Below are 23,615 nucleotides of genomic sequence, written 5' to 3'. Positions count from 1 at the left end.
CTATAGAAATATATTCGGGGCCAGTACAAACCATTATCTGGAAATCTATTCATAAACAGGGCTATACATAGGACACAAGGTCACACATTTAGGCTGGAAGAAAGGAGATTTCATCTAAGGCAAAGAAAAGTTTTTTTACAGTAAGAACTATAAGGAAATGGAATTCTCTGCCTGAAGAAGTGGTTTTATCAGAGTCCATACAGATGTTTAAACTGCAATTGGATAAATACTTTCAAAAACATAACATACAGGGATATAATTTCTAATTAGTGTAACTATGTAACTATGTGCACCTTTTGGGGGAAGCTGAGACAGATGACCTCAGAGGCACATACCACTCTATTCCTACCTTCTCACTAATTAATTCATTCAAGAACTAGAGTTGTGTAATCCATGCTAAAATGCCCACTGAAATAAATATCACGGTATCATTGAAATACATCATATTTTATCAGTGGACTTAAATAACATGTTCACGTTTTGGAGCATTCAGAGTGGAGAACGTGGTTCATAGTCTGAAATATGAAAAAATAAACAATTGTGTATTATGCTTTATAACAAAAAAAATACATTTTGGTACATTAGGTGGGTTGCTTTTTTGCTATTATTTCAATACATGCAGTGGCAATTATAAAACAGAAAACTTATATTTCATATGGTAGGTGACATAGACCTAGAAAACTTGAAGCCCTAGCACAGAGGTGCTGGCAAATGTTCAGATAAAATTAGATACTATGCATCTCTCGAGAATGTAACAGGAAAGGTTTTCTCACAGTGGATGGGTAATTTGATTTAATCCAAACAATCAGATTTGTTTGCCACAAATCCATATTTATTTTTGCTTGCCCTGTAAACGAGTACACACTGCAGTTGAAGTAATTTACTTGCTTATTCAGTGTACTCCCTTGTGTCACTCGGAATTGACAAAATTATCTCTTGTAGTTACATAGAGGAAGCAATGCTTTAACGATGGGTAAGAAATTCACAGGAGTACATAAAAAAATGCAATGATGTATTCAGCTAGATTGTAAGCTCGTGTGCAGAACTTTCAGAACTATAGTGACTTGTTCCAGTTCATGAAATTACATTTTGAAGAATTTTTTTAGGTTTTATCCAATGTATCATTGGGGACTTAACTGACACATAGAAATAAATAAATGTACTTGTTCTTTTTCTTTGCACAGTTAGGGTGGCACTTAACCCCTTAACCGTATTTGACACTTCTGTAGTGTCAGGTTTTATAGGGAAATTAGTGGTCTCCAGGTGACAATATATGTGTGACACATGCCCCACAGTGTAAATAGTGCAGGTATATAGAGAAATAACATGAATGAGTCATCTATGGAAGATTTCACCTTAGGAAGGTTCTCATTGGGCATGAGTTGGAGACATGGCGGATTATCTGGTGAGTCTAGGAGAAGAATCCCTTAATATGTATGTTTTATTCAGTAAACAGAAAAGTACAAATAGTTCAGAGATGTATAGCTATAAAGCCAGTTGACTGACAGAATTATAAATTATACATGTTTTACAAAAAAAATAATAATACAGAACCATACAAAATAACTCTGACAACTTGTTCATTAATAGAACTGTACAAATGACAAGAAAATACTAGATTACTAAAAAGTCCATGCACATCAAGCCATGGTTGATATAGATATACATCATAAGCCTCATTGTATTTTGTCATGCTGTGATTGTAGGATATGGGTTTAGACGATAGAAGGGAGATTAAGCCCCTATAAAATGTAGTTTGGGGTTGAGTGTGACAAGATACACCTTTTCCTACGGAGCACCACAATTATGGAATGACCTCCCGTACACTTTCAAATCTTCCCTAACCCTAAAATCCTTTAAGAGATCCCTCTCTACATATCTCAAAACAGATGCACGTGTCATGGTTGATTATATATGAATTACCTGTTCAATGTTAAATTTTGTATATATTGTGTATTAATATTGTTTTTGTATTTTATTGTACCCTATTGCAGGGGTAGGCAACCTACGGCACTAGTGCCATGCACGGCACTCGAGGTGTCTTTGCACGGCACTCAAGGCTGCTAGAGTCAAACAGGCTCTGGCCTATCAGGAGTCCCAGTACAACTTCAGATATCTGCTAATCCGAAAAGGTGGTGAAGGACAATCCTCAATTTATGCATTGCAGCACGTAGAGGAAGTGATCTCAGATCACTTCCTCCCAGCACTTGTGAATAGGAAGCCACACTGTAGTAGAGCAGCTCGCAGTTGCTGTTGCAGCTCCTGTCCTTCACATGTACCTGGCCGGACTAGTCCCCACTGGAACCTAGGGAAGCCACCCACACTGCTACATATACACAGAAATGCAGAATAACCCTCCCCTCATACAAATAATATGGACAGCCCACACACAAACCTACACACAATCCGCACAAACGAAACACCACTAACAATTCACATACATGCACACAACCCCACATGCAATACCCCAAACAGCCCCCACACACTATCAAACACACACTTTGACATATCCATCCACACACACACACAATTCCACAAGCAGCACCCACACACAGCTTACATTCATATGTATCATACACAATACCATAAACTACTCATGAACATAAACAATATAATAGCTCATATACGCAGGGCCTTCTTTAACGCGGGGCAAACTGGGCAGCTGCACCGTGAGCCCTGCTGGCCTCAACTATTTCCAACCCTCTGGCTGGTAATCTGCACACTAAGGAGGCCCACCGGGTGGCCCATGCACAAAGGACCACCCGCTGGGCTTCTGTCAGCAGGGACCCGGCACACGCTGAGGTGCTTTAACAGCACGAGCGGGCCCCTTGCTTTTCGGCAGCAGGCTGGGAGGAAGTGACGGCCATGCATCACTTCCTCCCACAAAGAGAGGAGCGCGCAGGAAAGAAGAGTAGGCAGATTGGAGGGGGGCTGGCCAAGAGCTCTAGACTCCAACTCCCAACGCCTTCAGCCACCAGCAGGAAAGGTAGGAAACTGGAGGGTGAGTTTTAAAGTGTATGTCTGTGTCAGTATGTCTGTCAGTGTGTGTGTGTCAGTATGTTTGTGTGTGTGTCATATCTGTGTGTGTCAGTATGTTTGTGTGTCAGCATGTCTGTGTGTCAGTATGTGTCAGTATGTCTTTGTGTGTGTCAGTATGTCTGTGTGTGTGTCAGTATATCTGTGTCAGTATATCTGTGTGTGTCAGTATGTTTGTATGTCAGCATGTCTATTTGTGTGTCAGTATATCTGTGTCAGCATATCTGTGTGTGTGTGTCAGTATGTTTGTATGACAGCATGTCTGTGTGTATGTCAGTATGTCTCTGTGTGTGTCAGTATATCTGTGTGTGTGTGTGTGCGTGTGTGCTTGCAATCATGCCAACACCACATACAAACATATTCCACAAAAACACACAAAAACTGCTTAGTGCTAAATACAAACCTGCAAACATGAGTAAATGGTAGAGCCCCAGCTGTCAATGCATTTCTGGAGTTGCACAACAGATGGGGATCTACCTTTTAATCACCTGTGCAACAGGGAGACCGCCAAGAATTCTTGCACCTCTCTACTTTAGGTCCGCCACTGTGTTGAGGTGGAGGACGTGATTGCATGCCTGGGAAGGGGGGACAAGGTCCAGGGGGCCCTAAGCAAATGCTTTGCCCAGGGTCCAGTCATTAATAAAGACAGCCCTGCACCGGGCTCGAGTCCTGCAGGAACGCGTGGGAACGGCGTTCCTGCACTTTTTCTAGTGCAGGAACGCCGTTCCCGTTTATGGTCCTGCAGGCACTCAGGGGGCGGCAAAAAATGCCCCCCCCCTAAATGCCCCCTGTCATGGGGGGCCCAAGAGGTGGCCTAATGGCCACCTGAAGGATCCCCCCGGCCGGCTCTTGTCTCGCTGTCAGATGCGGCGAGGGAGCTGTGTCCTCTCTGCTCCCTCTCGCGCGCCGTTAGCTGATTTTCTGGTGGTGGGGTGAGGGTGGAACTCGAGTGAGTTCCCACACTTTATTCCCCAGGACTTGACCCCTGGCCCTGCATATATACGCACAAATACAACGATACAAAGCAATTACAGTAGAAATAACACAAGCAGAATACGGCAGCACATACACCTCGATTTATAAAAAAATAGGACCGGCACGCTACGGGACATCACAATCCTATATCGGCACAGTGCTGCTAAAAGGTTGCCTACCCCTGCCCTATTGTATCATTGCAATGTTTTGTGGACCCAGGACATACTTGAAAACGAGAGAAATCTCAATGTATCTTTCCTGGTAAAATATTTAATAAATAAATAAATAGCATAATTTTATGTATAAAGAACAACGGAACCCTTGCCAGGCCGGTTGTGTACTGGAAGCATAACAAAATCTGTTTAAGTGCCCTGTGTGTGATACATTACATATTGAAAAGCTGGCATTGCTACTCCAAAGATATTTACATGGCAATCAATGACATCAGGCGCCACCACTCCATTAAAGTAGGTAAGCATTCTTTACCAGTAGGAGTGTTTTATAATCTAATCTTCATGTTATTACAATTCAGCAACTAGTAATTGTTTGATCAGTCGACATCCAAAGTTATTAACATTTTGTTGGGTTGTACTGATAAAAGATGTTATAACCTTCAATAGATTGTTTTGACATCAATCCTGTAATTCTCCAATCATTCACTCTCTTACTGTTTGTCTCTTTTTTGAGTATTAGCATACAGTAATGAAGAGATAGAATTCTGTGCGGGGTTTGAAGACATCTGTTTGATTGTGTAATATTATTTTGTTCTTTGAAATCAGTGATAAATTATATTGCCACATGGTTCCTTGGCACTAAATGCAGCCTTTAGATCATCCCGCTAGTAGTCCTCCATTTTTCTCACAATGCACTAGTGTTAACTTTTTAAAATTACAAATCAAGAGGACTCTAGATCATTAAAGTCTGTGCACCTAATTTCAGGTGTGGAAAAATAAATGGAAATAAAATTACAATGGGTAGATCATGTCGGACAAATTTTTATATTTTTTACATTATAAATCAGATAATGGCTAACTGGGTTCAACCCCTAACAACATAGTGCAGACTAACCAAGGAGACAAAACCCTGTGTTTTAACCTTGTAATCCTTACTGTAACCAGAGTTAAAACATTGACTATAATAATTTATACAAAAATGTAGTTTGTTGTGATTTTGTCCTTGTTTTCCTTAGTCTTTCCATCACCCTCACTCACAGTTGCTCTGAGATGGACAGATGTCGGTGCGTATTCATCACATATAATGCGAAGGACACATGTGGGTGCCTATTCATCACACATATTGCAATAATAAAATATCAATTACACTTTAAAGCAAGGTATTTTACCATGTCCAAAGCCCCAAATCTTTGTACCACTCAAGGTCACTGTAAGTGACACGTATCTATCTTTTTGACATTGTACTATACAGTGATGAACTGGTTATTTTTAGGAGAACATTGGGTGCATAGGGTGCAAATTAATCATAATTTGTTCTCTTAGGAATAAAACCCTCAATGAGTACCCAACAGCAATAGAACGATCAACTGCCCATAAGTTGTTCAGTTAGATGTTTAATTCTTATTTTAAATATTTTGAGGATTGCTCCTACCTCAGTAGTTATTACTGAAGTTGGACCATGAAGTGGCTTAATTTTTATTATCAAGATTAGCGCTATTATCACAACCATTTAATCTATGATTAAACATATATATCCCATATGTTTTATGCTCTGAAAGGGTAAATGCACAGAGACTTTTAATCTATAAAGGAGCAGTAAAATAACTTGGCAAATGTCCAGATTTTATGAATTTGTTCATATAGGTTGTGTAGCTACTAGAGCCATAATGAAAATGTTGAATAGTTAAAAAGTGAAGTGTTGAAATGTAGCAAATTGTTCTAGTAAAACATATAGACATGGCTTTTACTATAACTAGTACACATTTAACTAATTTACAGAATACTGAAAGATTAAACTATTTTTCATCGATGTCTGGAACAAAGTTAGATTCCCCATACCAGTATACTATTGCAACCAGGTAGCCATAACTTAATTTGAACTCTTGCATCTCCCCCTTATTCTTTTATACTTCTCAATATTTAAATTCCGAATTCCCAAAGACTGAGACTTCCCTAGGTGATATGGCCAGCAAAAGACTATTAATAATACTTTTTCTGTGGCTTTGGGTTACATTGATAACTAAAGCTTAATTAGATGAAGTTGTTTATAAAAAAAAAAAAAAACATTTAGTATGATTTAAAGATGTATTGAGTTTTATTGTTGTGAAGATTTATATCCACTTTCACACATTAAAAATGTGCAGTGCCAAGATTTTCCCAACTAAACAGGGACATGTAAAATATGTTCTTTACAATATGCTTGTCATTATAAAGTAGAATTTAGGGCAGGAGGATAGGATGTTTATCCCAGGATAGGTCTCTATTTAGGTGACAACATTAGAACGTCATTCCAGCAATGACATAAATGGAAAGACTTGTACATGCTTACAAAATTTGGCTAATTCAAATTGATTTTTATGATTTTTTTTTTTTTTGTGTGGTGGGCGAATTGGGTTTTGTCCATGTAGAATTTCATTAAAGGGACACTATAGTCACCTGAACAACTTTAGCTTAATGAATCAGTTTTGGTGTATAGAACATGCCCCTGCAGCCTCACTGCTCAATCCTCTGCCATTTAGGAGTTAAATCCCTTTGTTTATGATCCCTAGTCACACCTCCCTGCATGTGACTTGCACAGCCTTCCATAAACACTTCCTGTAAAGAGAGCCCTATTTAGGCTTTCTTTATTGCAAGTTCTGTTTAATTAAGATTTTCTTATCCCCTGCTAATGTTAATAGTTTGCTAGACCCTGCAAGAGCCTCCTGTATGTGATTAAAGTTCAATTTAGAGATTGAGATACAATTATTTAAGGTAGATTACAAGTGAAAACAGTTTTTTTTTTCATGCAGGCTCTGTCAATCATAGCCAGGGGAGGTGTGGCTAGGGCTGCATAAACAGAAACAAAGTGATTTAACTCCTAAATGACAGTGAATTGAGCAGTGAAATTGCAGGGGAATGATCTATACACTAAAACTGCTTTATTTAGCTAAAGTAATTTAGGTGACGATAATGTTCCTTTAATGAAATTGGGAAAAACTATTTGGATGAACTGAAATGGTCCGCAAATGTGCCTATCAGTGTACTGCAAAATATATGTACATATAATATACATATTATTATATAAAATATAGACATATATAAATGTAGATGAAACAATATACACCTAGATAAAACAAAAGCAGAGAACACTCATAGGGAAACACCGTTTAGTGTATATGTCCCTGCTATAGATGTTTTGTCACTCATAGGGAAACACCGTTTAGTGTATATGTCCCTGCTATAGATGTTTTGTCACTCATAGGGAAACACCGTTTAGTGTATATGTCCCTGCTATAGATGTCTACATATATATATAAATATAGAGTTTTTTGCCGCTCCTCCGTTTTTCCCTCTGTATGTCGCTCCTACCTTGGTTTGCGAATAAAATCACATTTTGTAGCTATCCCCCAATCATCGATCATCTTTTTTTCCCCCATGAATCATCTTTTTCCCCATCAACCAACTTTTTGTTTTTTGGCTACACACAAGGAACTCTAAGTCAAGAAGCAATTGTAACAATTTTGTTCACACCTCACTTTGTTTGTTTCTTGATCTGTTCTTATAGCATTTCGGAGATTGGGTTTTTGGATGAACTGCTAATCACTCAAAATTGTGATGAGTTACAATTTGATTGAAACTGAAAGCACAATTCCATTAATGGGCATCATGAGTGAAATATTTTATAATTTTTTTTCTTTTAAGTTTTGGAAATGTTTTTCCCTGAGCGAAAGATTGTGCCCTTAGGCACAAGCACTACATCAAAATCTAAAATATGCAGTGAAACATATATGTACATATTTTTAGCCACATACAGACTTTGTTCTCATTCCCAGTCTGATTTTCTGTCCCAGGAATGGTAGCCTCTTCTGATGTATGTTTTTATTTTGCACACAAGATTGATGTGCCACATGTGAAATTAAAAACAAGAGAAAAACATCACGGACATAGTTTAAGAGCTCCATTCTTCTTATAACTAGTTTGGCTATTCATACCGTCTTATTACAACAGAGTTCCGCAGCAAGTTGCACTTTACCAATGTAAATGTAAGATGGTCAGATACAAGGAACTTGCAAATTTGGATTGGTGAAGTTTGTGAGTTAGTAAAATGTGTGAGCACCTGCAAATCAAGAACTGTGAGACATGTTTTTCGACTAAGACAACTTTGGACAATATGTCAAATCGTTGTGAATTTTACGAGCTGTGGCAAAGGTGACTGATGTCCCCCTTAACTTCCACCAGCTTTCAAACTTTAAAGCCAGAAGTTAAACTATCTGATTGATACGATGGAGATGTGTTAACATCCAGAATAAGAAGAAAGGAATCTATAATAATGAGAAGGTTAACATGGTTATAGTGCAGCTGGAAATATGGCCATGACCCCATTTTGAAATTAAAAACCTTTTTAATTGATGTATTTTTTTTCACTGCCAGTCAGTGATTTTTTTTTGTAACATTTGTCTGCAACATTATCTTGAAAGACTATATTACAAACAGAATATTATGTAAACTCTTTCTATAATTTACAATTGTCAAAAACAGGATTTCATATCGGAACATTTTAGAAATAATTTCATCCTGTGTGCACACTGCAAATAATGATGATGAAAAGATACTACATACACAACATAAATTTAATCAGCTCGGTGACATTTCCACCATGAAAATGATTTTAAAAAAACTGGAAAAAAATATATATACAAGATTGACTGAGAGACAGCGAATATGTGAAAAAAATAGAAAAAGAAAATTCACTTTACGCTTATATTAAGATCTTGATTTTGGACGTTAAAAAAGAACAAAGCATTGCTTTTAGAGCTAGAGAATGAGCTTTATCAATGTTCAAGTAAAATAAAATCTCCACAAAACCTTACATTACTGTCTGGTTAAATAGCAATTACAGATTTAAAAGGATGCCATAATCTTCCACTGTAGAAAATCAGTGAAATTACAGCGATATGAAAAGAACAAAATATGTTCTCCGTTTACTAAAATGCAAAATAAAAGGTGCATCATTTTAGTCCCAAGCTTTAAAAATAAAATAAAATAAAAAAAAAAGAATTGCAAATTATTTAATTTCTTTAGTTTTTACTTCAATGCCTTTTGCCATCACAGGACAAAAAGTTTAAATATCAAATACATTAATAGTACAGATAGGATGTAACAGCAAAAGGGCTATTGATGCAGGGGTGTCAACAGCAACACAGCGGATTATGATGAAATAAATGGTCGTGATTGGCATTCACTTGTCTGTAGCTCACCTCATCAAAAATTAGAGCATCACACAAGTTATGGTCAGATTTGTAAATATGTTACAACATCTTAAGCTGAGAAATTATCAATGTGGCATTTGAATATTTTTGTTTTCCTATTTTTTTTTAAATTCTGTACAAATAATGCTATTTTATATTATAATTTTGATATATATGTTTATAAAAATATATAAATTCAAAATACTTAATACATACATAATACTTTGTACATTGATGGTGGTAACAGTATCTAAGTTTGCGCACATGAGATGATGAGAAGGCTGCTTGCTTTGATTGAACACCCCTGCCACTGTGTTGAAAATTTTGGGATTGTCACATAACAATAGCTTTATTTATAAACAATACATTTAGGGAAAGCTTTAAATACAGCAATTTGTGAACCATTGGTAAGCAATTAAAAACAAGCTGTACTGTTTTGAGTCAATGTTTCTCCACTGTTTAGGTTTGGTACTTAAAGAACAATATCTTTTAGTCTCTTTACGACCAGAGAGTCTTTTTCTCGACATTCTTCCAGTAATGGGTTGATTTCATGCATTACATTTTCACTGTCCGCCCCCCTGGGCTCTGCTTCTGATGGTCGAGAAGGACCATTGCTTACAAACTGCTCAACGTCACGGTTGCCAGGGCAGTGCATTATGTTGTAAGATGCTGAAGATTTGTTTGGCATGGGGCTCTTAAGATGTAGGGGAGAAGTGATGGGGCTTACAGCCTCACAGCCATTTCCTGCTTCACGAACGGCACCGTTTACCTTGGGGCTACAGATTGGCAAGTCTACTGTCCTTTTACCTTTCAAAGTAGCCCTGTCATCAGTAGTATGCTCACTGCCATCTTTGCCAAATGTTGCAAAAGTTCTTTTTTTGTTACAGTCTTCAAAAGGTTCTGTATCGACCGTGGTTGCTTCTATTGACAATGCAATCACATTCCTTCCATGTTCCGGGGATTTCGCACGACTTGTGATTGGGACTCGGGGCATCCAACATCTATCAGAGTGACCAAGTATCCGGCATTCTTCTCTGCAATGGAATCCCTCGTTCTGATCTGTAAAAAAAAAAATAAAAAAAATCTTATTAGTATCTGATACGTCTTCAATTGTAAATAATCATTAATTAGCAAAACACAGTCCTATCAATAAATACAGAAACAAATATTGCATGCTTCACATTTACAATTCTTTAAAAGTGTCATATGTTGTATTCATGTGTTGTTTTTCCTTGTATCTCATCTTAAATTTTTTTTGTTATTTACTGATTATAAAGGATACAACTGCTGATAATTTAACCACTTGACAATAGGAAATGCATACTACAGGGTTGCTTTCAAGTCAGTGGAGTCCTTGAAGGTGTATAATATGACATTTGGCTGAGACACTGTTGTTTTTTTGTTTTTTTAAAGCAGGTCTATTGCCAGATCCTGTCCTGGTAGTGATCCCTGAAGGTGGGTTGAAAAAGATGGACCTTGACCAAACAGTGACTGAGGGTTTATTTATTAAACATTGACTTATGGTGAGTTGATAATGAATATGCAAACTGTACACTGTAGCCGAACTAAAACATATTCTCCAGTTCAGAAATATGATTCGTCGCTCTAATTAAATTTATAAAGGCCTAAGAATGCAAGATGTCTCTAAAGCTCCAAAATTTGCCGTTTAGTAAATTCCATAAAGAGTTATTCACTAATGTAGAAATTGTTTGTGAATTTAGAATTTTCAGTCAAAATAAATAAAACTGAAAGCAAATTTGATTTTTTCCAAATTGGTTATTTTTGCTGGAAATTTGAAATCTAGGTTAAATTACCAAAAATTCAAACTTAAGCAATTAAAATGCAAATCTGGCATTATAATTATTTTTTAGCGGTTTTGGACACATAACTACAACAAAAATCAATTTCTAACAATCTTTGTGCTTTCTTTATGTCACATAACCGCAGGCAAGAATTAATCTGTTTTAGAAAAACTATGAATAGGATAATGGAACAGTATTAAATAACTATTCATTTGAGTATTCAAAGGTCTGTTTTTTTGACTTGTTAATCTTTTGCAATAAAATCTAAATTTCCCATAGTAGGTAATGGGTACCAACTTATTCAATTAACCAAGATAAACCGATCTCTGGTCATATAATTCAGTCCTAATATATATATGGATATGTTAAAATGTCATATTAAAGCAGAACTATAGGGTCAGGAACACAAACATGTATTGTTGACCCTGTAATGTTAAAAACACCCTCTAGCACCCCTGGCCCACCCTTGCCCTCCTAAATATTGTAAAATCTTACTTTTATTCCAGTTTGCTACTGCTGGCTCTGCCCCTGATCTGCCTGTTTGGCAGATATCATCAGAAGTGTTGATCAAAGCACATCACAATGCTTTCTCATAGGAAAGCATTGGATTGGCATAGACTGTCAAGGAGGCAGATCAGTGGCAGAGCCAGCACAAGCAAAACACAGCCCTGGCCAGTCAGCATCTCCTCATAGAGATGCATTGGATCAATGCATCTCTATGAGGAAGGTTCAGTGGATGGAGACACTGAATGGCAGTGCTGCACAGTGTGCAGCACTGCCCCAGGAAGCACATCTAGTGGCCATCTGAGGAGTGGTCAGTGGAGGTATCCTAGACTGTAATGTAAACACTGCATTTTCTCTGAAATAAACAGTGTTTGCTACAAAAAGCCTGAAGTGATTGATAATACTCACCAGAACAAATGAAATAAGCTGTAGTTGTTCTGGTGACTATAGTGTCCCTTTAATTAGGCTAATTCTTGAAATAGTTGTTTTGATTACAGATTGAAACTTTGAAAGTTGTGAATTGTATCACCAAAGCCTGAACAGTTACAAAGCCAAAGTGAATTTCACGAATTAGACCAAAAACAGCCAAAAAGAAATCACGTTAAATAAACCTGTTTGTTTATGTCTTTGATATCTTGATGTTTCCGCAATGTAAGGGAACCATGGGTCACTGAAACTGAGCCAGCCTGTCTGTACTTTATATTGTTCCTGTTAAAGCCTCTGCCTTTGTTTTGCTTTTTTACAATTGTATACATACAGCCTTAAATAAAAAAAAAAATATGCTTTCATTCTGGAAGAACCTGTATTTGGATTTTATCACACCTCCCACATTTAAACACACCACATTGTGTCTTTTAAGACGTTTTTTCTTTTACTTTTCTATGGGTTTTGTTTTTTTCTTGAATAGACATGTTTGTACAGCTTGCTGACATTATACTGCACTAAAATGCTTCAGAGAGATTTCACAAACCAGCTTTGTGTATAGGTCTAAAAGGGGGATTATAGTATAGAGGGACGGAAAGACTCATGTAATTAGTCCAACTAAAAATAGGTAAAAAAAAAAAAAAAAAGCAATTATGCATGTCTCTTTTAAATGATTTTTGAAGTTAGAAGGTTATTTTGTTTTGCTTACAAACATTACGTGCCTCTAGAATTGCAAGATGAAACGATAAAGAGTATAAGCCATTTTTTTATTTAAAATTTTAAGATGTCAAGTCAAACAGTAATGGGAAAAAAATATTCTATCTTAAAAGGCCCTGATTTGGATTTTTTATAATGGGGTTATAATAGATTTAACACAGTTGCACACGGGTACAGTGATTTACCTGCTAATCCTTGTGAACCCTAGAGATATACTGGACTGTAATTTCTATCAATCGTCAAGCAGGTAAATGTTACAGTCCACAGCATCATAAATGTTGGCACCTTCTAACTCTATCCCCCCCTGACCTTAATGCTAAATTCAAGATAGCCATAACCCAAAGCCCTCTGAACCCAAACTTTTTTCTGGTTTCGTCACTATAGTAAGAAAACAAAGTGAATTCAAGGTAAATTTAAAAATTTTAGGTAAATATAGCTAAATTGGAAAATATGCTTTGAGGTCTCCTACTTTGGCCCCAAACTTGAAATTCACCTTGAACTCTGCTTGAGTTATTAATTTAGTACATAACGCTGTAAGGGACCGTGATGACATTATCGCTGATCTCTGTAATTCAGATATGTTTCAGCATTGTCCAAGAGGTGTTCAAAAATTTTAAATGTACTATTTTGACAATTGAAAAAAAAAAGTAACGTAAAAAATTCTCGATGTGGTTACATTCATAAAAGAAAAGCCCACTGCATGTGTATTTATATTCGATCTAAGTATACCATTTATACATCTGTGTGATTTTTCACATTACATCGAATCTGATAAAGATCTATTTGAGGCAACGCGAGCTATATGTTTGAATGTTTAACCTGTGTCTGCTAAATCCATTTGTATTTCCCCCACACACGAGTCAAGCTAATAAAAATTCACATCACACGATACACTGCACCAAAATATGAACGCCTTATGCTTCCAGAGAAAAAGGTGATGTAAGAGAAAGTGTGAAACCTTAGATGCTCATCAGATTTAAGTCTATGCCTTAAAGTCAGATCTTTCACTGTGATAAAAACACAACCCAGTGCTTTGACAGACCTGTCGAATACAGCAGCAATGAAAGTGTATGTGATTTTGTACGTGTATGCCTGTGTGTACAAAGCTTTAAACCCACCGGCCCACATTCCCAGCTTTGATTAAATGAGTTTGCTGCACATCCATAAAGTATCTAGCACTATAATCAACATCAAATATGTCCGAATAATTGAGTATTTGGCAAAACTTAAAACATTGCATCTTGTATTTAATATTCAAAATGCAGGATGATAGTTATGGCTTTAAATGCATTGCTAGAAATTTAAGGAATATCTTAGAGTTAGGTGTTTTTTTTTAGTTTTTTTTTATACTACTGACAGTGGTCCAATCACAGAGGGTTACATTTGGAACCAGTTTTGTAGTGACATACACATTGACAGAGGTGAAACCGCCAGAAAGGGGTTAAATTAGTTCAGTAACAACTGTGATATACTTAGAAATCTTGTAGATATGGTAAGGGTTCATTTTCTAGTTAACAATCGGGGCAATGAAAAGGGTGAGTTTATGTAGTGCAACGTCCCCAGGACTATTATAGAACAAAAAAAATGCATGTACACTTTTCAGCCATGTACAAGTTGAGGGGTGTATACCTCCTACATCCTTCCTTATCCAACAGATTATGTGATGGTGTCTACTAAAGCAAGTTTTTGGACCCTCTTACAGTCCAAAATAATGAGAAATCGTGATCCATCTTATTTCTTTCCTTTGTTTGCTGTTAAAGTTTAATGGACAACTCAAGCCCCTCAAACAGACCAAAGGTAGGTGTTTAAAAGATGAATTGGGGTGCCCCAATCCTCTGTACCATGAAATAACTAGATACCAGATGGATGCCCCTTGTGCACCCCAAAAATACAGGTTATTATTTTTAATCAAAATGCCTGCTTGCCCACTGGAACCACTATACTTACATCATCCCTTTTTATATTCTGAATAGCATTTAGATAATAGCTAAATTTAAAAACCCAGCAAAATGCACTGAATGAAAAAAAAATAATGGCATTCCATCATATGGCTTGCATTAAAAATCTTTGAATAAATGCATATACAATGCAAGTAAAATGGCAGGTATACGTTTTACATTACATTTTCCTTTTTTTTTTTTGTTTTGTTAGTGTGCTACTTCATATGAATAAAATAAAATGAATAAAAGTTAATTATGTCTCTCTCTCTAAAAGTTACATCCTTGGTGTTGGGAATTTATAGCATTTATGCATCTCAGCCCAGCACGTCTGCAACTGGCCCCCTTCCTCCTCGATTTCCACTCCCGTACTGGAGATGAGCCCATTGCATCGTTCATGCCTCTTAACACTCACAGACTATGCGTTTCAGCCCAGTTTTCAACATATTCATAAAATCTATCTTTAAACAAAGTATGTTAGATGTCAACACACATGGCACAAGTCCATGGATTACACAGAGGATATTCGGAATTCCTAGAAATGACTTCACTACATGTCCAGCACCAATCCCCAGGAGCGTGGGTGGATGCATTTCTCCACCATTAATAATAGAGCAAAATCCAAACCACGACACAATGTGGATATTAGTTTCAATTTAATGACATTCCAGCAATTGCCTGTTATTTACCCTTTATTGTATTATCCCAGAGTAAAAGGAAGAGAAATGTCTTAGAATGTCAGCGTAACACTAACAAGTATCAAACTCACATCCAAACAAATCTATTAACTATATAAAAAAATAAATCTCGTAAAAGCCATTCTTGCATGTATTATTAAAATGTTCTTTTCAAATATAACATAAAGAAATAAAATATTTTCTTTACATGTGAACTAGAAAGTTCTGTTTGTTTTTTATTTACTTTAGGAGTATAAAAGAGAGATTTGACGTTTCCTGGGGCATTGTATATTTCCATCACACGGAGCAGAAACCATTAGAATTCTATAAGAATGCTGTTTTGTGCACGGGATAAGGTTGCATGACACATTGTTGAAGCTAGCTTAACAAACATTTAATCACTCAGTACAGTAGATTTGCAGAAGCAGGCGTACAGACAAACTAAATTTGCAATTATCATTAGTAACTCAACAAAGGTGTAATTCACTCTGAATGGGATGAAATGTCAGCTGTATAAACTCTTTGTTCACAAGGACAGACGCAGTTTAGGTCAACTGCAGATCGATAATACTGTTCTTTCAGGAGGTTGTATAGAATATTTTTTATACTCTGTGAAATCCTGATGCATATTTTTTCTAACGTCAGTACAACAGCTTTGAAAAAAATAACATCTAGTCTTGTTAAGAAAATTAACATGGGTGAACGCCTCTGCTGGCAACATAATAAGAATTAACAGAATGCAATCTTTGTTGCAAAAGTACATTACAAATGCATTTACACATATGTACATAAGAAAAATAAAATAAAAATAAAAATATATATGCATATATATATATTTATTTTAAAAACACTGGAAACCATATTTGCCCAGTGTTGGAAATGCAAAGAAAAAAAATCTTGAAAATTACAATTTCTGAGTATTTTATGCCAATGAAACCATCTGTAGGATGGAAAAGGGATGCACAGGGCCACTTGCCAGTCTAATATAGCCTAATACATTAACCCATCAGTTCCTTTATAGTATGACTCTTTTTGGCCATTAAAAAATATTGTGAACTCCCATACTTGTTTATTGCAGGCAGCTGAAACCAGACTAAGCTGCATGGGAAATAAGTTCTGGAGTGCCACGGCTATTATCAGTGCTCTAGGCAGCTGCTCAAGATGCTTAAATTTTAGCACCATCTATGCTAATTTCAAGAAAAAAGTCTTTGCCTAATACAGTTGCAGGACCAGAGCACTCAGAAAACATGTAACCAAAGAAACTAAGTCAAATGCTTTAAAAAAAAATGTGCAGCACTGTCATGTGGTACTTATCTTTCCCAATCACTTCCTCTTCTCTTCCTCTTTCCTACTCTGTCTCTTTGTTTTTTTTTTCTTTTTTTATCTATTGCTCACTAAAAACATAAAACAAAGTAGGAATGCAGGGATCTGGCTTTGTCTATGGAGGATCCCATGGGATCCTCCATAGACATCAATGCTGTACTCTCTCGCATGCGCGAGAGTACAGCAGTGACGTCAGCTTCTGGCTGAAGAGGACCCAAGGGAAAAAGATGGTGGAGCCCGCGGCTGATATGTTCAGGTAAGTAGAACTCACCTTTCCCTGTCCCCGCAGCCACTGGACCCCCAGCAACATCACCATCCAAATTCTGCAAAGTCCCCAGATGGTGGCAATGCCGCTCTAAATGACATTTATCTTTGTGTATTCACGCATATTTTTAGATTCCCAAAATTCAGATTAACAAAAAAGAAGAAAACATGTCAAATTGTCTGAGAAACAGGGCAAACATGTTTTGAAAAGAGATCTGTCACTATCTCCTGCAAAGTAAAAAGGAGTAAATCGATTATTTCACATGCATATTGGGCACACACTGTAATTAGTCTCTGCATAATATGCATGCATTAGGATGGGGGCTTATTTTCCTCTTCTTTTGTCCTTTTGTTGTGTTTCACTGTGATGGGCAGCCTAAAAGGCGTCTGTAAATCTACCAGCAAATTTTACTGGCACAGGATAAACTACCCCCTATTTATTTAGCCAATTATTTATTTATGTAAATTTGTTTTGTTAGCATGATGTCAGTGCCTAAGTTGTAGTATGCTGTATATTGAAACAAACAAAAATAAAAAAAATTAAAAAAGCATATGTTAAATATCAATTAATAAACTGAATGAGGTTTGAGAAAGCTGAGATACTCAATCATGCATTCCTGAATATTTTATTCACGGTTCATATAAAAATCTCTCCTCTAGTTTGAGTGCAATAAATACAAACCAGTGCTAATCTTAAAACACTAGCATGAGTAAAATTAAGTTTTGCAAAGTAAAAACTGAAAAAAAAATGTATTAAGTTTATGCACAATTAAGTTTAAGTTGTGAAAGTAAGAGTTAGGAAAACGGTTACGAAAATTAGAGGCTTTGGATTAGAAGCATAGGGCTAAGCAGATTAGGTTAAAGGTTAGGGGGTTAAAGTTAGTATAATTACGTTTACCAGAAGAAGAAGAAGTTTGGAAAATTAGAATTAGTGTTAGAATATTCAGGGAAGGAGAGTTAGGGCTATGGCTTAGGAGCTTCTAATCTGCCTCAGCCTTCACCCAATTTCTACCACCATAGCAATGTGTATAGATAGCATCATGATATTAATCTGGCAAGCAGAGATCTCCTCTGTTGGGTCTCAAGAATACATATGTTTCAGTACACAACTTATGTGGGAGGCAGGATATGATATAAAGAAGTCTTAACAACAGTCTAGGCCGGATTCCCACTGAGTGGGGAAACGATAACATTAAAATTACTATAATATTATTCTATTATTTTGGATGAAGTACTGAGAGATATGGCCCCAATGAAATTAATGTGTCATTGTCAATTTCAGTAACAAGGGAAGTTCTGAGAAAAGTAAGCAGATTTGCATATTGTAAATGAAATGTGTAACATGGCTGAGGAGCACATATAAGCTCAATTTTATAAATGTCTGCCTGCATTTGACAAATGTGTTCCGAAGTATTTAAGTGAAAAGTGAAAATACCGTAAAACATCACAAATAGAAATGTTTCAAACTCTTTTAATTTAAAAGTCTCAATGGGAAAAGGTGTTATTGAAACATCAAAAGTTACAAAAACACTACAAAACATCAAAAACAGAAAAGTGTCAAACTCTTTTAGTTTAAAACTCTCAATGGGAAATATGTTATTGAAACAGCAAAAGTTACCTAAGTTCCACATTCGCACACTTTTCAAAACTACCGTTTTGGTTTGAAACAAATTTGAAACAATACAATCTCGATACTGTTCATATTTCATTCTTTGTGATAATGAATGATGAAGTTATGTATGTCAATTATATTCTAAGATTAAGAGAAGTGACTCATAGGAACTGCAAATAGCATCGAGGGAGAAAAAAAAAATATCATCACTGCAAATCGTAAACATTGCCGAGTTTTTATTCTTTTCTCATTACGACACAGGAAAGCTTCATTCCAGACAAATTAAAAGTAAATTGATTGCCCTGGAGGAATTTATTCAAATATCTTTGTTCTGTGTTTGAAATCTTTCCCAAAACATTAAGAGAGGAAACAGAATGGATGAAATGGTGATACATTAAATCCCCCTTTGTAAATCAGAAGTAAAAAAGTGCACCTAGAAAACAAAATGCAAATGTGTCACCAGGGTGCGGGCTTAACATTTGTACTGGAATTTATGAATAATAAATAGCTTACTGAAGGGATCAAACATTTACTTTGCATGTTCCGTTCTGGCTGTTGTGGACAAGACATTACTGTGTTCCTTGTAACAAGTATAGTAATGACTCGGTTAGTGTCTGAATGCTCCTGTTTGCTCATCTCTTCTGTTTGTATCTATAGACTTTTTTTAAAAAAAAATTCTCCTGTGATTAGAACTACACGTAGAACATTGCCCAGATATTGGTAATGTTTTCGGAGTCATCTCAATAAATGAGAATGTGCAAAGATTACGTTTTTCTTATTTTTTTTTTTACTTAAAGTGTACCTGTCATTGTCCCAATAACGTATGCTCTTTTGACAGAGCACACTATTCCATTCCATAAAAATTCCATTCCATAAAAATATGCCTTTCTCCCACCTTTCAGTGAAGCCTTTGGAATAGACTCTATGCCGAAGAATTGACCGACAAGTGAGAGTAAAAGAGACTTCCACAGGTGATCCTCCCCACACATAGCAGCCACAGCGCATGTGCTGTGGTTGCTATGGTAACTTTCTAGCCAATGTTGCTAGTGCTGGCTAGAGGCATTCTGGCAGGAAGCCAGCATGTCAACATCACAGGGGATCTTTGGGAAGAGTCCCCATGTACGGTAAACAAAAACATGCAGGGGGAAAAAGAGACAGACTAGAGGTGGGTGTTACAGAAGTGTAACACACAGAAAAGTGATGAAATGGCAATGCTGGATCAAGGGAAAGGTGAGCATATCTCATTATTTTACATTGAATGTATCATGTTTCGTGTGATTCGTAAGCTATTCAATGGATTTGGGGCGGATTTAGGTTAACTTGAAAAACTCCTAACAGGTTCACTTTAAAGCAAAGTAACACTTTTCAGACTTTGTATTATTATGTTTACATATCCCGGTATCCCCTTGTATTTAACAAAAAATGCATATGTGAGGGGTCAAAAATAGAATTAAATCTTGGCTACCTGTCAGTCATTGTTAAAAGCTCTGTCCTTTGCATGAAATCAGAGAGAAGACATGCAGAGACAAGAAGACATTAAATGCTTCAATATCTCCCATTCGTTTTTAATGTATGCTCTGGCTGTGAATGGACTAAATTGGATTATGATGTAATTTGCTTAATATTTAATATATACTTATAAAAGACCAGCATTGTAGATTTACATAAGTCATAGGTAGACTTGGAGATCAGTTTAATTACGCCATGAATCAATGAATTCTGGATTTAGGCCGATTGGTTGATCGGTCAAATGCCAGAACTCCGAGCCGAAATATAGCCGAATCACGAACCAAACCAAATGTGCAATGGCCAAGCATGTTCATTTTGAGTTGTGATTTGGGATGGGAATAAAAGATGATTGATGGGGAAAAATAAGACAAATGATCGCTAAATGTTGATTTAATTCACAGATCAGGTGAGAAGTGATCAATATAGAGAAAAAGGAGGAGCAGTAAAAATATAAATCTAAATTTCTTTATAATATATTTATTATAAAAATGTTAACAATTTTTTTACTACTCCTGCTGTTTTTTTCCCTTTAATTATTTTTTTTTCTCACTCGATCTGTAAACCAAATGGTGGGTTAGTAAAGTTCATCATTGCACAAATAAATTAACACATTAGTGCAATGTTATCACATGAACTGATCTCACATTCAAAAATATATCAGATTATGCAATTTCTTAAGCGTTTTGTACCATGTGCATTTTTTTTCTCACAATTTTTTACTCATATTCTCTATATTGAATTGTGGTAGTCAATGTACTAATAAAAACAATAGAAAGACAGTCATCTTGGAATCTGTTTTCATAAAAAATCTTAGAAAAATGTGTCCAACTATGTGAGTACTACCAACAATCAAACTATCTGACCCCTGATCAATCGGGCTTTCGCCAGAATCACTCCACTACAACTGCCCTCTTAAAAGTTTGCAATGACATCCAAACTGGCATGGAACAAGGAGACCTAACTGGAGCTATTTTCCTTGATTTTGCTAAGGCCTTTGACACAGTAGACCACGACATTCTACTGGACAAACTCAAAAACTCCGGTATTGGTGATCATTCGCTATACTGGTTTCGATCATATGTATCGGATCGCTCACAATATGTGTCCATTTCTGACAGCGACTGCCTCCCTCTCCCAGTCACATGTGGTGTTCCCCAAGGTTCCATTCTCGGCCCCCTACTATTTACATTATTTATAAATCATCTGCCTAATGTCTGCAAATCCTCAAATGTACACATGTATGCAGATGACACGGTAATCTATGCGAGCAATTCCGATCTACCGCAGCTTGAGGCTGTGCTCCAAGACCAGTTTACAGAGGTAGAAAAGTGGATCGCAAAAAACAAACTCTTCCTGAACACTGACAAAACTGTCACAATGATCTTTGGAACAGTATCTAAATTACACAAATTACACAATTCCCACCTATGCATCAACACAAATTCAAATGGCACACTGACCGCAGTCCACTCTTTCAAATACTTGGGTATGATGTTAGACCCCAATCTATCTTTTGGCCTGCACATAGAAAAGCTTGCTTCTAAACTTTATCCAAAACTAGGTGCCCTGTACAGAAGCAAATCCTGCCTAAGCCTTACAGTTAAGGAAACGATTGTACAGCAAATGCTGATGCCAATCATTGATTATGGGGATGTAGTATATGCATCTGCATCGCAATCCCACATTAATAAACTCAACACATTGTATAACTCGTGCTGCCGATTTGTGCTACAATGTAATTACAGGACCCACCATTGTGACATGCTAAAAGAACTAAACTAGCTGTCGCTGGAATCCAGACGCACCCTTCATCTTTCCAGCCTTGTGTTTAAGAGCTTTTCTGGGAAGCTCCCGCCCTACCTGAGCACAATGCTTTCCCCGGCTATTCCCACTTCCTATAACCTCCGATCTAGTACCAACAATTTACTTAGTCTACCTCAATACAAAAAGAAAGCAGCCCGATCCTCCTTCTCCTACAGAGCGCCACAATTGTGGAACGACCTCCCGCACACTTTCAAATCTTCCCTAAGCTTAAAGTCCTTTAAGAGATCCCTCTCTACATACCTCAAAACAGAATGCACCTGTTCTATGTTAAATTTTGTATTTATGGTGTATTAATATTGTTTTGGTATTTTATTGTACCCTAATTGTAACAATGCAATGATTTGTGGACCCAGGACATACTTGAAAACGAGAGAAATCTCAATGTATCTTTCCTGGTAAAATATTTTATAAATAAAATAAAACACAGAAAACATGTTTTTTACGTTCGTGTGATGGATATTTTTAAAAGAAATATAGAATACATGATCATATTGTAATTTTTCCTGTATATAATAAATGATAAACAATTAAAATAGTCATGAGTGATATGATTAAAATGGATTCAAAAATGCCATTTGTTTATCAGACTCAAACTAAGAAAAATTGTCCTTATTTTTGTCGAAGTTGAAATGTTCAAAAATGTGGCCACCTTGATTGCTATTGCTGCAAAGTTCGTCTTTTGATCTGTGTGAAATACGCTTTAAAAGACAATCACCCCAAGTCAAGTCCAAACATACTTTCAATGTTAACCAATTGCAAAGAAAATCCATTCTTAATTAAATGAACACAAACATTTTGCTGGAGAACATCTGTGTTAATAATTCTATTATTACATTGTAACCATGCAGAGACCATAAGAACAGCTTGCAGCATTAGTGATCGAACATTAAAAAAGGCAGCTTCAGTAAAATGCTAACAGTAGAGCGTCCTAGCTGGGGATGTAATCGTGTTATGGTTCATTATTTGCTCCCACATTAACTCCCCCACTTGCAGCCCATCATAAAATAGATAGAAATATACATTATATCATTGACCTTGCAACTTCACATAAGTTAGTAGCTTTTTTTCTATAGTATCAAGCCAGATCAAAAGACATAATAAAGTTTGTTTTCTCAGTCTAATGTTTGTGCAACATTAATACATTTGAATCCTGATTTGTGTCTCTAAATATCAATGGGGACCAATGGTCCTTTTGTCTACAGTACGTAAAGTAGGTCACTGGGATCAATTTAAAGGAATACTTTAAGCACCATAAATACTACAGCTTGCTGTGGTAGTTAAGTTGCCAGGGGTGTCCTGTTGCCTACACCCCCATATTAAGGAGTCAAAACATTTTTAAACTGTTTGACGCCCCACTGTTTGCTCTGCTGTACACTGCTTCCTACCTCATCTACCAACTTTGCAGAGGTCCTAAGCAGGATGTTTTGTTAGCTTTCCTGCGGAACCCAGGTAAGAAGTCAAACTGTTCAAAAATGGTTTGGCTCCTAACAATGAAAGGACACTGCCACACTGTAGTGGTTATGGTGAATGGAGTGTTCCTTTAGATATATACATAATCAATGCCAAATTGCCTTTTGGCCTATATTAGTACAGTAGTTATGTTTATAGAAT

The 23,615-nt window shown here is 36.5% G+C and overlaps 1 protein-coding gene across 2 annotated transcripts in view; it reads right to left on the bottom strand.

The window, feature by feature from the left end:
* Nucleotides 1–8,838: 8,838 nt before the first annotated feature.
* Nucleotides 8,839–23,615, bottom strand: part of PCDH19 (protocadherin 19) — a 141,669-nt gene continuing 126,892 nt past the window's right edge. For both annotated transcript variants that reach the window (XM_063431878.1, XM_063431879.1), the window contains exon 5: nucleotides 8,839–10,471. In XM_063431878.1, the coding sequence (XP_063287948.1) occupies nucleotides 9,885–10,471 (587 nt within the window). In that variant the 3' untranslated portion in view covers nucleotides 8,839–9,884. The remainder of the gene's footprint in view (nucleotides 10,472–23,615) is intronic.

This window comes from Pelobates fuscus, chromosome 9 (genome assembly GCF_036172605.1).
Source record: "Pelobates fuscus isolate aPelFus1 chromosome 9, aPelFus1.pri, whole genome shotgun sequence".
Lineage (NCBI taxonomy): Eukaryota > Metazoa > Chordata > Amphibia > Anura > Pelobatidae > Pelobates > Pelobates fuscus.
This window is presented reverse-complemented; position numbering and strand designations above follow the sequence as displayed.